At 39.4% G+C, this 13947-nt stretch overlaps 1 protein-coding gene across 2 annotated transcripts in view; it reads right to left on the bottom strand.

The window, feature by feature from the left end:
* Positions 1-13947, bottom strand: part of LOC142390569 (plexin-A1-like) — a 234820-nt gene that overhangs the window by 71798 nt on the left and 149075 nt on the right. For both annotated transcript variants that reach the window (XM_075476108.1, XM_075476109.1), the window contains exons 10-11: positions 9879-9975; positions 4880-5103 (exon numbers count right to left, since the gene is read on the bottom strand). In XM_075476108.1, the coding sequence (XP_075332223.1) occupies positions 4880-5103; positions 9879-9975 (321 nt within the window). The remainder of the gene's footprint in view (positions 1-4879; positions 5104-9878; positions 9976-13947) is intronic.

Here is a 13947-nt window from a genome sequence, read left to right as displayed (position 1 = left end):
GGAGCTGAAACGGGACCTCAGGTGGGTTAGAGAACTTAAAATCTGGGGCAGCAAACCCATGTTTAAGCACAAACGAGCATACATGGTACACATGGCCTTTAATGCAAATATACAGCTTTCTTTATACCATTTTTGGTCAACACTTGGCATGCATTACCCAAAAACAGTAATACTAGAAAGAGAACATTTAAAAAAAAACTTGTAATGAGATTGTATGTTGTCAATTAAAATACTATCTAAAAGGAATTTTCCTACCGCATCCATTGTTTTACATATCATTACTGGAAAATAAAACCACTAAAACAAATCATCTTGGACATTTTCTCTCAGTTACTTGGCTGCCTCTTTTCGACAGCCTTAACCCAAAATCCACTGGAGGTGAAGTACTGGGGCGTCATTTTGTGGCCATGTGGTCTTTAAAGTTTAAACTTCAGTGCTAACCACATGTGGTAGCCACATCAAATCAGCACTATTATAGAAGTTGTTTCCTATCGGTTTGTTATCCAGCCGCTACACACATCGTGTGTCTGTTTGGGTTTTGTAACATGGTAATCTCCATGTGGTCAAAATGAGCAGTAACCAATAACATATGAGGCCCTGGAAGGCAAGAAGCTGTTAAAAGTGGGGAAGTTGTTTGGTAACTTGACAATTTACAGTCTCAAAAAGATCATCTAAAAGCATCTATAAGCAAACATGTTACCTGAAAGGAAAAAAAAATTAATAGGTTGCCTTCACGTGACGTCCAATTGCTGCATCGCGAGAGCGGGGAATTCAGATGGAGGGCAGGAAGTGAACTGAAGATCTGAAAAAATGCCTATATTTTGTGTGGTTTATAGTTTCTCTAATCGTTCTAACCGAGAAAAGGAAAAGGGTGACGAGAGCTCCGAACCGTCAGGCTAACTTCGTTGTTTGCATGTTTGTTGACATTATAGCCGCTACTGCTAGCTGCTAGCATCTTAACACATAAAACAATATAAGAACAAACACTCACCCTGACGAAGACCAAACGATAATCATCGTGGAGCCGTTTGGTACCGAGGTTGTGGACCCACCCGCTGACAAAAAAAACAACTATAGGCTATACCTCCAGACTTTCATATGCTTTCATCTACTGTTTGGTGAAGTAGGATGTCTGAAAGACCAGATAGTTTGTGATGTCAACAGCCACGATTGTTGGCAAATCTTTAGGTTCTGTCGAAAAGTCACTCATCTTCATGAGATACGGGTCACGTCCAATATATTCGTTGGTTAATTGTTTGTATCTTTGTCTCGAAACTGGCTAAAAATCCGTACAATACGGACTCTCCGACTGTTTCCTCCATCGACGTACTCTCCATTTTTACTCCCTGCCCTCAATCTGAACTCGCTTTGCCTTTGCGCGTCATCATAATCACGTGACTGAAACCCAGAATATCATTGGGGGATTGTTTAATAGTATTTTCAGTTGGATCCTTTTTTCTTCATAGATAGACCTGATTGATAATATGCTTCTGGAACAAAATAGGAACAAAATCCAACTGCTGTCCTCCTCTTTATGAAGTTGCTGAAGGTCTAACAGGCAACTGTGTGCCAAATTGAAACCAATTTTTTGGGGACACCCCCCCAAAAAAAACATCAGAAAGTCTATTTAGTATTAGCGCCACAACTCTGATGTCAAAATAAACAACCTTGAGCTCTATAAAGAAGAGACATGACTGGCAACCTTTACATACTGTAACAGGTTTGGCCTGGTATCAAAACTGCTCAGGTGGAAAAGGTTATGGCTTGTTTTGGTGGAGAAATGTCCATCAATCCATCAATCCATCCATTATCTTCTGTTTATCCAAGGTCGGGTTGTTGAGACAACAGGTATGTAATAGGATATGTAATCCTACTAGCAAATTCTGGGTCTGCCCAGAGGCCTCTTCCGAGTTGGATATGCCTGAAAAAGCTCCAAAGGGAGGCGACCTGTAGTCATTCTGATCAGATAACCAAACCAACTCAGCTGACTCCTTTCGATGTGAAGCAGCAGCGGCTCTATTCTTCCTCCTCACCCTATCTCTACGGCTGAGCCCAGCCACCGTCCAACGGAAATTGATTTCAGCCACTTGTATCAGCAGCCTCATTCTTTCGGTTACTACGTGGTGAAATGTAACAATCATATATGATGCATCTTGATTTTTCCACCACAGGATCACATAAGCAACCATCCCCTTCATGGTCTACTACACATAATACCAGATGCTTCTGAGGGAAAAAAAAAACAGAGAACTCATACTATAGAGAACCAACAGATTTTGCAGGATGTAAACAACTGCAGAAAAAAAGCAACAGCAGAGGTATTGTGGATACTCTAAATTAAGGATCCCTGACATCTGGTCACATTTACTCCTTTTGGACATTTGCATGTGGCATCTTGCACAATTCCATTGCATCTGCATAGCTTTAATTCTTGGGGACGTGCACAACTACCACTCCAATTAAACACAGGATAGAATGATACAAAAACTTACGAGTGTATCTGTAATGTCGTGTAAGCAAGAATATCTTACTTAAATCATGCCTGCAAGATGTTCAATACAGCACGACACCCTTCTTCTAACTGTAAGCGCGAAGGAGTAATGTTATTTCTTTAATTTGTAACCCAGATGGAGTGTTGAGAAATCTCAAAGCATGCTCAAATTCATAAGGACAATGTGAAGGATTTAATCCAAAAGATGTACAAAAAAATTCCTCCATCTGTAATTTCAGTTTTGAGTGTTGAAGCTTTGACAAGCCTTATCTATCACGTCATCAAAATGAAATTCTTCCATGCAAATAGTTTTTGGCTTTAAAATAACTTACATGTAACCCTACACCTTAGCCTCATTTAGTATACATTGTTCATGAGTGTGCAAACTGGTACCACCTCCACAGTTTGGCTGCAGTTTCTCAGTTTTATCTGTGCTACAGCAACACAAAAAAGTAAAAACATTTGCTATTTTGAAGCCATTCAGGCAACATGTTCACAGGTTTGTCTAAAAGCTGATTCATCACAAGGATTCATTTCATGTATCGTGCTTTACAAAAACATGATTTTTTTTTTTTTTTGCTAATGTTAGATGACTGTTCAACGGTGTAAAAACAAACAAAAATTCGGTAATACTTATTATATGACATTATTATTATACGGAATATTGTGAAGTTATGGGGATTTAACATATTTTTACACATTTTACAGTAGTAACCATAAATACTTGTAGATTTTGCACTTGTTTGAAGAACTATTGCATTTTCAACTTCTTTTTAATGGCAGCAAACTATTTCGGATCTTGATTTCTGACTTTCCTCTACTGTAGATCCACACTGAGAGCCACAACGGGGAGGAAGGCAGGGAGAACTAAAAACAGACTGACTGAACCGGAGATGTGTCAAAATATACCTTAAAGACAGTTTAAAAAAAACCAAACAAACTTTTTCATGCCGCCGTCTCTAAAGTAAAAGTTTGATGTAACCATGTGTAATCTGTGCCAAGGGCAGGCACAAGGTCCTCACATGTGAGACTTTCTAATAGCAGCACATTAAACTGGAGCAGCTTTCATTCTCGGTTCAAGACACGTAGGGCTTTTGTGACCACGGGGACTTCAACAAAGAGAGCTGATGCAACTGCCTATCAAGATTTACAAGCCTTGGATCTCCACAGGTGACATTACAGTTTTCACCGGTTGACGTGACGATGATGTGGTGCTCAAAGAAGCCAAACTGCTTTTCTTTGCAGGTGATCTTGAAACGGAGAAACTGGAGACGGGAGAATTTCTTTTAGCCGTTGTTGACGATGGAAGTTGGAATCTGTTTTTATCTCTCTTCCTGATGACACGACGTATCTCTTGAGCAACACTTTGTGGGTGGAATTCACATTTTCTTAGTAAATACCTACATTTACATCAAGCGAAAAAACAAAAGCTTTATAAGGTCCATAATGCTCTTATAATGGTTCATAGCTATTCGTAGCCGTTTACTTTACCAAAAGAGCCCATTTAGAGTATCCGATTCAGAGTATCTAGTTTATTACTTTTAGAAATGCAAACGGGAAATGTAAAACATACCCATATTTTCAGAGTTTTTCTGTGGATAGAAATTTGAATACATTGAAAAATAAGTGGGGGCTTTTTAAAGGGACTGAATAGGAGATATGATACGTTGGTCTGTTGGTTCCATTAGCTCGGCATTTTTTTTTATGAAATAATGTAATAAAATGATTTCGAATTAAATGGATTATAACTGGATTGAATTGGACTACATCTAATTGGACTACGTTGAACTGATTTGATCTTTCTTAAAAGTGTCTCGAAAGGACTTCTGTTGTGAATTAGCACCACATGAGCAAAATGAACTGAACTGAGTCGAATTTAAAAGGCACGATCAGTGATCTAAACATAAACCAATGAACTGCTCAAAACCATTTCAGAACACACCCTAACCCAACCAGAAGCCATTTGAAATTAATCACAATGAAATGACACTCTATAACATCTAAAAAGTGAGTTTGTGTTAACATTTGATTTCTGCCTTTAAAAAGACAACTGTCTCACAGAGTAAATTAGCATGTAAGCAGAGCGACAGATTGCTTTCATATGCTCCTCTAAACAAAAAAGCATAAAACAGTGAATGTTAAGACCCCATAAAGATATAATGCGGTACTTCAGCCTTGGTAGAATGTGGCAATTATAACCTGGCATCTGCACATGGACAAGAAAAAACACGCAAATACAGAAACAACATCAAGATGCTCTCATATACACAGAGAAGCATAAACACAAAGTCAGTACATCATCAGTACATTACGAGGCTTGTCATCCCGGTGGGTGGTTTAATCTTCCGTATAAAAAAACAATAAAATAAAAAAAACATACAAACATACCTTAGTGATCTTGGGGTGGGTGCAACGGCTGTTTCCAGATGTGGCATGCATCCAGCCTCCACCTTCAGCCAGCTGCAGCGGCAGGTGGGAATTTCCTCCTCCAGTGCACTCCTGCCTTAAGGAGCACTTCTTGTCTTGAACGCACCAGCCACATTCAAACCTGGGGTCAGCTTTGAGGCACATTCCGCAGCTGTCCCGCAGTGCCCGGCACTTGTACAGGTGAGCTGATTGAGACAGAGAGGGGAGTCCAATTAGCGCCATGCAGTGGTGGAATGTAACAGAGTATTTTTACTTCGTTACTGTACTTAAGTAAATTTTTCCGTATTTGTACTTTACTTAAGTAAAAATAATAATGCATACTTTCGACTTTTACTCCATTACATTTTGCAGCTATTATCTATACTTTCTATTCCACTACATTTCTACAATATGTGTTGTTACTCGTTACATTTTATAAATGCAGTTTCGCCATAACGTTGCCTACACATAAATATGTTTAAACCAATCAGGTGGCTCTGTCAGCTTCAATGTTGCTTATAGTTTTTACTAACAGTGACTTCTGTAGAGGCTTATGTATTACCAGTAGCTATACCTGCATTCTTCATCAAAATGGCCTAGACACTGAAAGACAACCAATAGCGCGAGTACTTTTACTTTTAATACTTAAAGTAAATTTAAAAGTCAGTACTTATGACTTTTACTTAAGTAGGATTTTTGATGCAGTACTTCTACTTTTACTTAAGTATATATTTTGCTGGGTATTTATACTTTTACTTAAGTACTACACTTCAGTACTTCCTCCACCACTGGCGCCGTGCTCCTCTTATCAGTGGTTTTTCATAAAATATGTAACCTGTTAGCAAACTCGAATGAAAATGTATGTTTTCAGAGATGCACCTGTCCATCAGCCATGACCAACCATTAAGTCCAAGGCTGTGTTCGAAACCGCATACTTCTCCTACTACTCCCACTACTCATACTAACTCTTTGAGTTAGTAAGCGAGAAGTTCCCGAATGCATACTAGATTCGCCGAAATGTTGGGTATGCATCATGAGGTTACTACTCATACTCAAACTACCCAAGATGCAACTTAACAAGGCCAACGATTAGCAGAAAAAATGTCCCTCTGTATTGTTTCCGACCTTAAATTATCAAGGAACATATGAAAGTACAGCTGCCAACTATGTTTCAACTCTTGAAAAACTTAAGTGTTTATGAAATATTTTTTGGATGAATGGAAAGTTTTGTGACTTGTTAATTTAAAGTAAGGTTAAACTTGTAAAGAAAAAGAGTAATCAGGGCGTTTATGTGTGAGCCTGAGAGAAAACAGAACAGCATAATTTAATGTTAATCACCCACATAGCACCTAAAACCTTCAGTGGGTGATTATTACCACTCCGAGGCTCTGACGATGAGAAAATTCTGTTCCCACTGATAAACAGAGATGTGTGTGTGTGTGTGTGTGTGCGTGTGTGCGTGTGTGTGTGTGTGTGTGTGTGTGTGTGTGTGTGTGTGAACAAGCCACCTGGAGGGATATCAGAGAAATTAATTCAACAGGTAATGTCTTCCAACGCCAATAGGGAATTAATAATTTGTTGTGTGAAAAACCATTCCCACAACTCTGCAGAGTGGAAAAAGTCATTAAAAAGTAAAAAGAAAAAAAAAAATAATAATAAATTGATAATTAAATAAATGAAACCTCAAACACCTGAGAAACTGAAGGAGCGGGAGATGAAAGGAAGCAGGGAGGAGGGAGAGGATAAATTTTAGCTGCGCTTGTTAACAAAACAGCAACAAGGATTGTTATGAATTTAAAGATGATGTGGCCCCGGGAGGCTGAGAGAAAAACAGAGCCAGGAAATGTGAGAGAGGATGAGAGACAACCAGAGGGACACATCTTAGATAGCAGAGAAACAGAGCGAGTTGAGAGCAAAAGCAAACAGAGGAGAGAGCAAAAATGCTGGGAAATGCTTGGTTTCATGTTATTTATTTTGTCATTTGTAAATGTGCATTATAATTATTTCAGTTGATGCTACATTGCAGGCAGGCTAGGTTGCCGTCACACAAGTTAAAGCGATTTAAAAAGAGGTGAAGTGGAAAGACAGAGAGGGAAAAGAAAAAAAAAAGTGCATGGAAGTATCTCCTCTCTCCTCCTTCAGCAGACAGACGGCAGCCGGACTTCAAAGCGAGCCTTTTTTCGGATCCATCTGCCTGACTCTGCCCTACGCTCGGCCTAATCTGATTAGCTACGGCTCAGCTTAAAAGTAGCGCGACGCTAATTAATCTGAACCAAATGAATGATTTAATTAACATTAACATCTCCACTTTACACCAGGGCAAAGCTGGGCCAGCGCAGAGCTGCTCTGCCTCAGACGGATAATGCAGCTCCGATTCAGAAGGAAAAAAGGCAGGGATGGAACGGGGAGGGATTAATAGAGGATGGAGAGAAAAAGTGGAGAAAAGGAGGAGAGGGTCATTATGGGATTTGTAAGAGTGAGGACACTTTCATAATCCATGTTTTTATAGCACATTACACCTTTAACACTAAGCATGGCATTAAATTTATATAATCACAATGGATATACTGTTCGGGGTTTAGCAAGAAATAATCTGTATGGTGTTGATGGGATTGTTCATCCCTACCAATTAGATCTAAAATGTGTGCCAGCAGTCTGTCTTTGACTTGTTCTGAAGAACACACAGCTGGTATTGCATAAATTATCAGCCACCAAGAAAGTCAAGTAGCAAATACTGCCTCCTCAAAGTCAACTGGAACATACTTGACAAGTTGACACATACAGACACACCCACACACATTGAATCTAAAATCATTGGATTTTCTAGCCTCGCTGCTCTGCACCCTGCTGTCGCATGTTAATCACCGATTTCAGCAAACAACTATGGTGCCCGTTTGTAATTTTACTGTTTAAAAAAAACGTGCATCTGACGTGTGGATGAAAAACAAAAAAGAACAGAGTCTTATTCAGTCGTGCAAACCTGCTTAAAAAGTGCACCTTCATGCAAGAGTGACCCCCTCCAATCAGCATCAACTGAACTTTGTACAGCAAAGACTGCCCTATTTAGCTAAAAGTTTGGCTCATCAACACCAGGATTACTGAGACTGACTGAGGAATGTCTTCCAGAGGCTGTGGTAACACAACATATAAACTGGGGAATAGCGTAGCTAAGTGTAATTAGATGCGTGTGGCACTGCTTAGCTTTAACGCATAGGTGTATTGTTAAATCGTGTCATTAGAGTGTATTTGTTGTCCCACTTGCAGTTACGTATCTGCTGTTGAGTTGACAGCAGATGTGCTTAAAAGACACATTATCTTGCATGTAAACTAATCAACTTGGTACCTCCTATAAATCATATAAAACACTAACGAGTAGTTTTTTTTTAGACAGAATTAGAGTGAGAAGGCATTTAAACATCACTATCCTCCAATTAACTTTTTATCCTGATTTACCACATGTTGGTGCAAATATGCAAACACACACACTTCTTTTAGTCTTCTATAGTTAGAGTGCAAACACGGTTTGTCCCTTATTGATCTTTCAATAAAAGCGTTTCTTGATATTTATTGTTTGCTGAATGTTGCAGAAGAGTAAATGTTGCCAAACTCCTTCAGCTTTAATAGCTTTTCTTGTAATACTTTTAGTTACTGATTTGATCATTAATAAATCACAACTTAATAGTTTCGTATTATTTGAGACCAATTTCTTTTACAAATCAGCTTTTATTCCCTCTCTGTGTTAGAAAAACCAAAGAAATTCTGCTTCATCACTTCTGAAGAGATTTCACAGGTATTAATACCCTGGTGATAACGACAGTGGTATTAATCACAACATTATGAGACCCAGGCGTGGTATTGTCAAACCCTTGACGAAATAAATGTCGATACTACAGTACTGAGAAAAAGTTCTCGTATAATTAGGACAAAAAAGACACCAAAATCTGAAAATTAAAAAATACACTATAGGAGTCACGTTGATAACATAAAAAAAGGATGAGTTTGTTTTAAACTTAATAAAAACCTGCGCTGTACACGAGGTGTTTGATTCCCAGAGTGAATCTCTCCGTATGGACAGAACACACAAAAGATAACTTTTTACAAAAAAAAATAAAAAACAAAAAAACAAAGCCTTGGATCAAAATAACAGAATTAGGTCATGTCCAATAAGCAACTGCTTTTTAAGAAATTTGCTAAATGAACTTCCAGTGTAATATCCATTAAAATGAGGTCAGGTATGGTGGAACTTATGTGAGATTAAAACGTGCGCACGTTTTATTTTGGGTTAAAGCAAAAAGCAGAGGGTTAGTTAATCTGAATCCACATGTGTTCGGAGCAGACGACTGTGTGACACACTTGAGAGCAAGACTTGCATTATCTTGTGTAATGGGACGTCTAAAATCGTTAGCCTCCACCACCCAATATATTACACTTGATGAAGAATTTAGAATTGGTAATTGTTTTCCACTACATGCACAAATAGCGATTAAAAATAATAAAAACCATCCCTCTAAGTCGCTTTCTGTTTTTCTTGATCAATCCCTTTATTCACATCTAACCCCCTCCATTATATAGTGCATTTATCAACCTGTCATCCAGCTATGGCTCTTCTCTTTTCTTCTGCCTATTCCTTTCCCCATTTGTTTATCTTCCTGTCCAACATCCATCCCTATTAATTTCTGTGTTGGATGTTTGTTTGTTATCGTCACCATCCATCAATCACTCCCTCTACCCCTCTTTTATCCCTGAGACAAGAATAGTGTTTTTGTAAGCGAATGGTACACTTTCACCCTTCTCCCTGATGGTTGTCGAAAAATGAAATTACATAGTTCTTCTGAGGGGGGGGGGGGGGCTGCACGTGGTGTTGTTGCTTCAACAGAATATTACAGCGGGCAAATAAACAAGCAACGCCGTCTGCGTGTTCAGACTACATGTGGGGAGAAAACAGAAGGGGCGATTACAAGCTGAAAAGAAAATGTTCCACCTTGAATGTTAAAGGGGTTGTCAATGACAAAGTTTCCATTCCACACCACAGAAAGGTCAACCGGCAGGTCACTGATGTCGCTGCCCTCGTAGTCATACTGGAACAGAGAAACAGAAAAACAAGGAGTGTGAGAAAAGCTGTTGATTCGTAATAAATTCAATGCAAATTTGGGAACTGTGTGAGATATGGTTTCATTTGCATAGTGATTCACCCAGACTTGTTCACTGCAGACAGTAATACAGCCCAAAAAAACACACGGGTGCATAAATCAAAATTCACCAAAAACACGCGTATTTCATAAATACACATAGAGAAGATGGGTTACAGTTGAATAGGCATTGAGGAATGGAAACTGGATGACGAAACGAGGAGAGTTAGCTAGAGGGGGAAAAGACAGAACGAAAATAGAGAGGATGAGGAGGAGGAGACGAAAAGAAGAAGAAGAAGTAGGAGAAGTAGAGGTATGAGATGGTCAGAGGAGTGAAGGGAGAAATGGTACACTGATGTGTGAAAGGACCTTATCCATTTAAACATAAGCTAAGTGGTGGGATGAAGGGAAGGGAGAGATAAGATGCAGAGCAAAGTAAAGTGAAATTGGCATTTCCAATTTGCTCACTGACACACTGGATTTGGTAGACAGGGCTCGACTGTCCCATATGGGGAACGGGGCCTGAAGTACACACATACACACACACTCACATGTACACGTACAATCTCAACTTTTCCAGAATATACTCTGAAGTTGATCTATTTCTGTTTTCCAAGAACTATTGGAAAAAGTCGTTTTGCTCATATCATATCATATATATATATATATATATATATATATATATATATATATGTCCTTTATATGCCTTTTAAGTTTCCAAAGTTTATTTTCCAACAAAGGCCGTGGGTGGCAGCAGGTGGTTTTGTTCTTGCACGCACTTCAGTTGATTGTCAAGAAATATATGTAGTTTGTTTTTGACAAAAAAACAATGTGAACAAAACAATAACAAAAAATGTCAATAACGAAAAACGAAAGTTAACTTAATCTGATTTAACAAGATCTAAAAGTGGTCAAAACAATCATTTAACCACCACCTCCCGTCTTCACACCAGACATTTGACAAACAAAAAGAGCCCTGGTGTGTTCTTAATCTGTCTGATTAATGGGAGGCTCTAAAAGTCACCAAAATAATCTAAACAATCTCAAATACAAAAATGAACCCCAGCTCTTGACTCCAAATCAACCAAAGTATATTCCAACTGCCCAAAGAAAACCAAACCGATAGAACCCATGACTTACAAAACATAAATGGCCACAACAATATGTATATATATGATAAGTTTTTGTTTTACTCTCACATTAAACAGGTCTCCAGAGCTGCCGCCTTTAATAAAAAAATCTTGTTCCAAAGTGACGCTAAAAAAAACTGCTCCATGCATTTGTCACATACAGGCTGGACCACTGAAGTGCCATTTTAGTGGGCTGTCCAAGAATATCCCTGAAGATATTTCAGTTGATCCAAATTGCCGTGGCCACAGTACTGACCGGTACTGCCAAGCGAGACCACGTCTCTCCAGTTTTGGCATCTGTACATTGGCTCCCTATAAAGTTAAGAATTTCATCTAAAATTCAGCTGCAACTTATTTGAAAGACCTTACCGTTCACCCCACAGGATGACTTTGCTCTCAGCACCCTGGTCTAATTGTTGTTCCCAGATTTGGTGGAACTAGAATGGGAGGCAGAGACTTCGGTTTTCCTCCAGGCTCCCCACCTGTGGAACTAGTTAAATGCTTTAGTGTGGGACACCGACACTCTCCCGTATCTCTTTAAAAGAGCCCATTATCAATTCATTGCCTGTGATCTACTTGTTTTAATATACCTTTTTTTGTTTGTCTTTTGTCCACTTTTATTGCTTTTATTGCTATTTTAATTTGGTCTCTTAAGGTAGGTTATTTTTCCGCCCTATGGTGGGCATCTTATTGCTATTCTAAAATGCTAGTTCCTAATATCCTTTCATAGATACTTTGACATGACTAACAGTAATTAGTCCATTTTTCTTTCGACCAATCTTCTCGTAAAATTTTCCCATAGCAGTTTGAAACACTAAAATATTATGCCTGCAGGTCTCAAGGAGCATTAATAGCAGTGGTCTAAGTCTTGCATTACCGATTCTGTGTATGTTGGAAACAAATAAGGTACGGTGCGGGTTGTGTGTTTTCCAATTAAATAGTTAACCTGCGGTTATGCAGTACAGGTAAGCATTGAATAAATCAAAGCCTGGGACTGCTTTAGACCAATCGTGGTTTAAGTTTTTGCGCGAGAGCCAGACAGAGAGAAAGATGAGATACAAGGACATTGTGAAGAAAATAAACAAGTGGGGGATGAAAAAAGGAGACATTGTAAACAGCCACAGGGGGAGGACTGTGGGAAGTCTGGAACTCTGTTGAGACATTAAAAAGATGAGGTGAACACAGCCAAGTGAAACCACAGGATTCTGGGAGGTCAACAGCTCCGTAAGAGAGAGATTAAACTAAAACACTCTAAACTGAGAAACTCTGGCCACAAAGCAGAGGCTGATTGAACTTACTCCCTTCCCACTAGTGCAGTGTGACCCTGATCCATCACCCTTGAGGTAGGCAGTTGACTTTATTAGCATCACTATTCCGTCCCACTGGCTAAAGCCATGTGTATGGCAGCCCAGTGAAACCACAGGACCCCCACACACATACCCACACACTACTTCTCCTCTCTTCTTTCAGTGGCCTGGCCCCCATTAAACTTTAAGCGCTTCAACTTGTCTGTCGTCACCAAAACACTGGCTGAGCTTGTTCCCCTGTCAGTCCCTGCCCACCCCGCTGCCCGCCACATCATGCTTTATTCATACCGTCACATGATTTAAAAGGTTGACACAAACCACACTACGACACCGTGCCACCCAGCCACAATGAGCGTCACCCTCTGTCTAACTCGCAGAAAAAGAAAAGTCGGAAGTTGATATAGTGCAGAAAGTGGAGCACTTGGGCATAGCTAAGTTTGGATAAGAGTTTTACAATGAAATGTTGATATGTTTATATCTAGAGAGTGAACTGAGAGCACAAAGGGTAACTTAATATTTGCAAATATTTTCTTGTAAGCGAAGTACTGGACCAAGAGAAATGATTACCTAAATAAGGAGATAAATCACTATTTAGGGAAAGCTATTTCTAATTAGTCCTAAGAGGAGCATGAAGGTGCCAAACAATGTCATGACAATCTATCCAATGGCTCTTAAGATATTTCAACAAGCTGCATTCCATTAACCTCCGAAGTCTGAACTCAAAACTGGGAATGGCATCACACCCGAGTTGACCGTATTAAAGCTGAAAGTCAGAAAACTAATAGGATTTGCTCACAGACTGGATAGGCTTTTTGTCCTGATCTGTTGTTTGATCTCAAACTCCTCTTCATGTCAAATTTGAGTTCAAGTGAATAAGCAAATGAAAAGCATTGTAGAACCTAGAGGGCAGCCATGTTGGATTTTGCAGTCAGTTGGTTCCTCCAACTTTCGGAGTCAGACATCTGACTTCTGTTTGGTTTATGCTCACTATTCTCCCCCTCGCTAATGGCAGCGCGTGCTTAAATTGACATCACAAAAGCTGGCACTGGGGATGCTTTGGTGTCGTTTTGACCAGTTGTGCACATCTTGATTTTTATAACCTGGCACACATTGGTTGTACTTGAGGAAATGGAAAGATGCAAGCAGGTCCAACTCGAAAGGCGTCTGTATGAGCAATCAAAACCCAAGAAAGTATAGCTACTGTATATGTTACAAAAATATTACAAATGGCTTAAAACGGAGAAACAGAGAAGCTTTGTGCTTCCTGTACGACATCTTCTAAAGCCGTTTCTGTGGTGTCAGGGTGCCAATTTCTAAATATTGTGTAGGACAGAGGTCTTCAACAGGGGGTCCGCGGAGGTACTGCAGGGGTGGTCGCGAAATCTTTGGTTGATTAGACGATTTTTAAATTTTTATTTTTTTTTTCAAACAGTTTTTTCGCACAAATTGTGTGCAAACGTGTGCCATCCACAGATGGTTTGAGG

The sequence above is a fragment of the Odontesthes bonariensis genome, chromosome 10 (genome assembly GCF_027942865.1).
Source record: "Odontesthes bonariensis isolate fOdoBon6 chromosome 10, fOdoBon6.hap1, whole genome shotgun sequence".
Taxonomy (NCBI): Eukaryota; Metazoa; Chordata; class Actinopteri; order Atheriniformes; family Atherinopsidae; genus Odontesthes; species Odontesthes bonariensis.
This window is presented reverse-complemented; position numbering and strand designations above follow the sequence as displayed.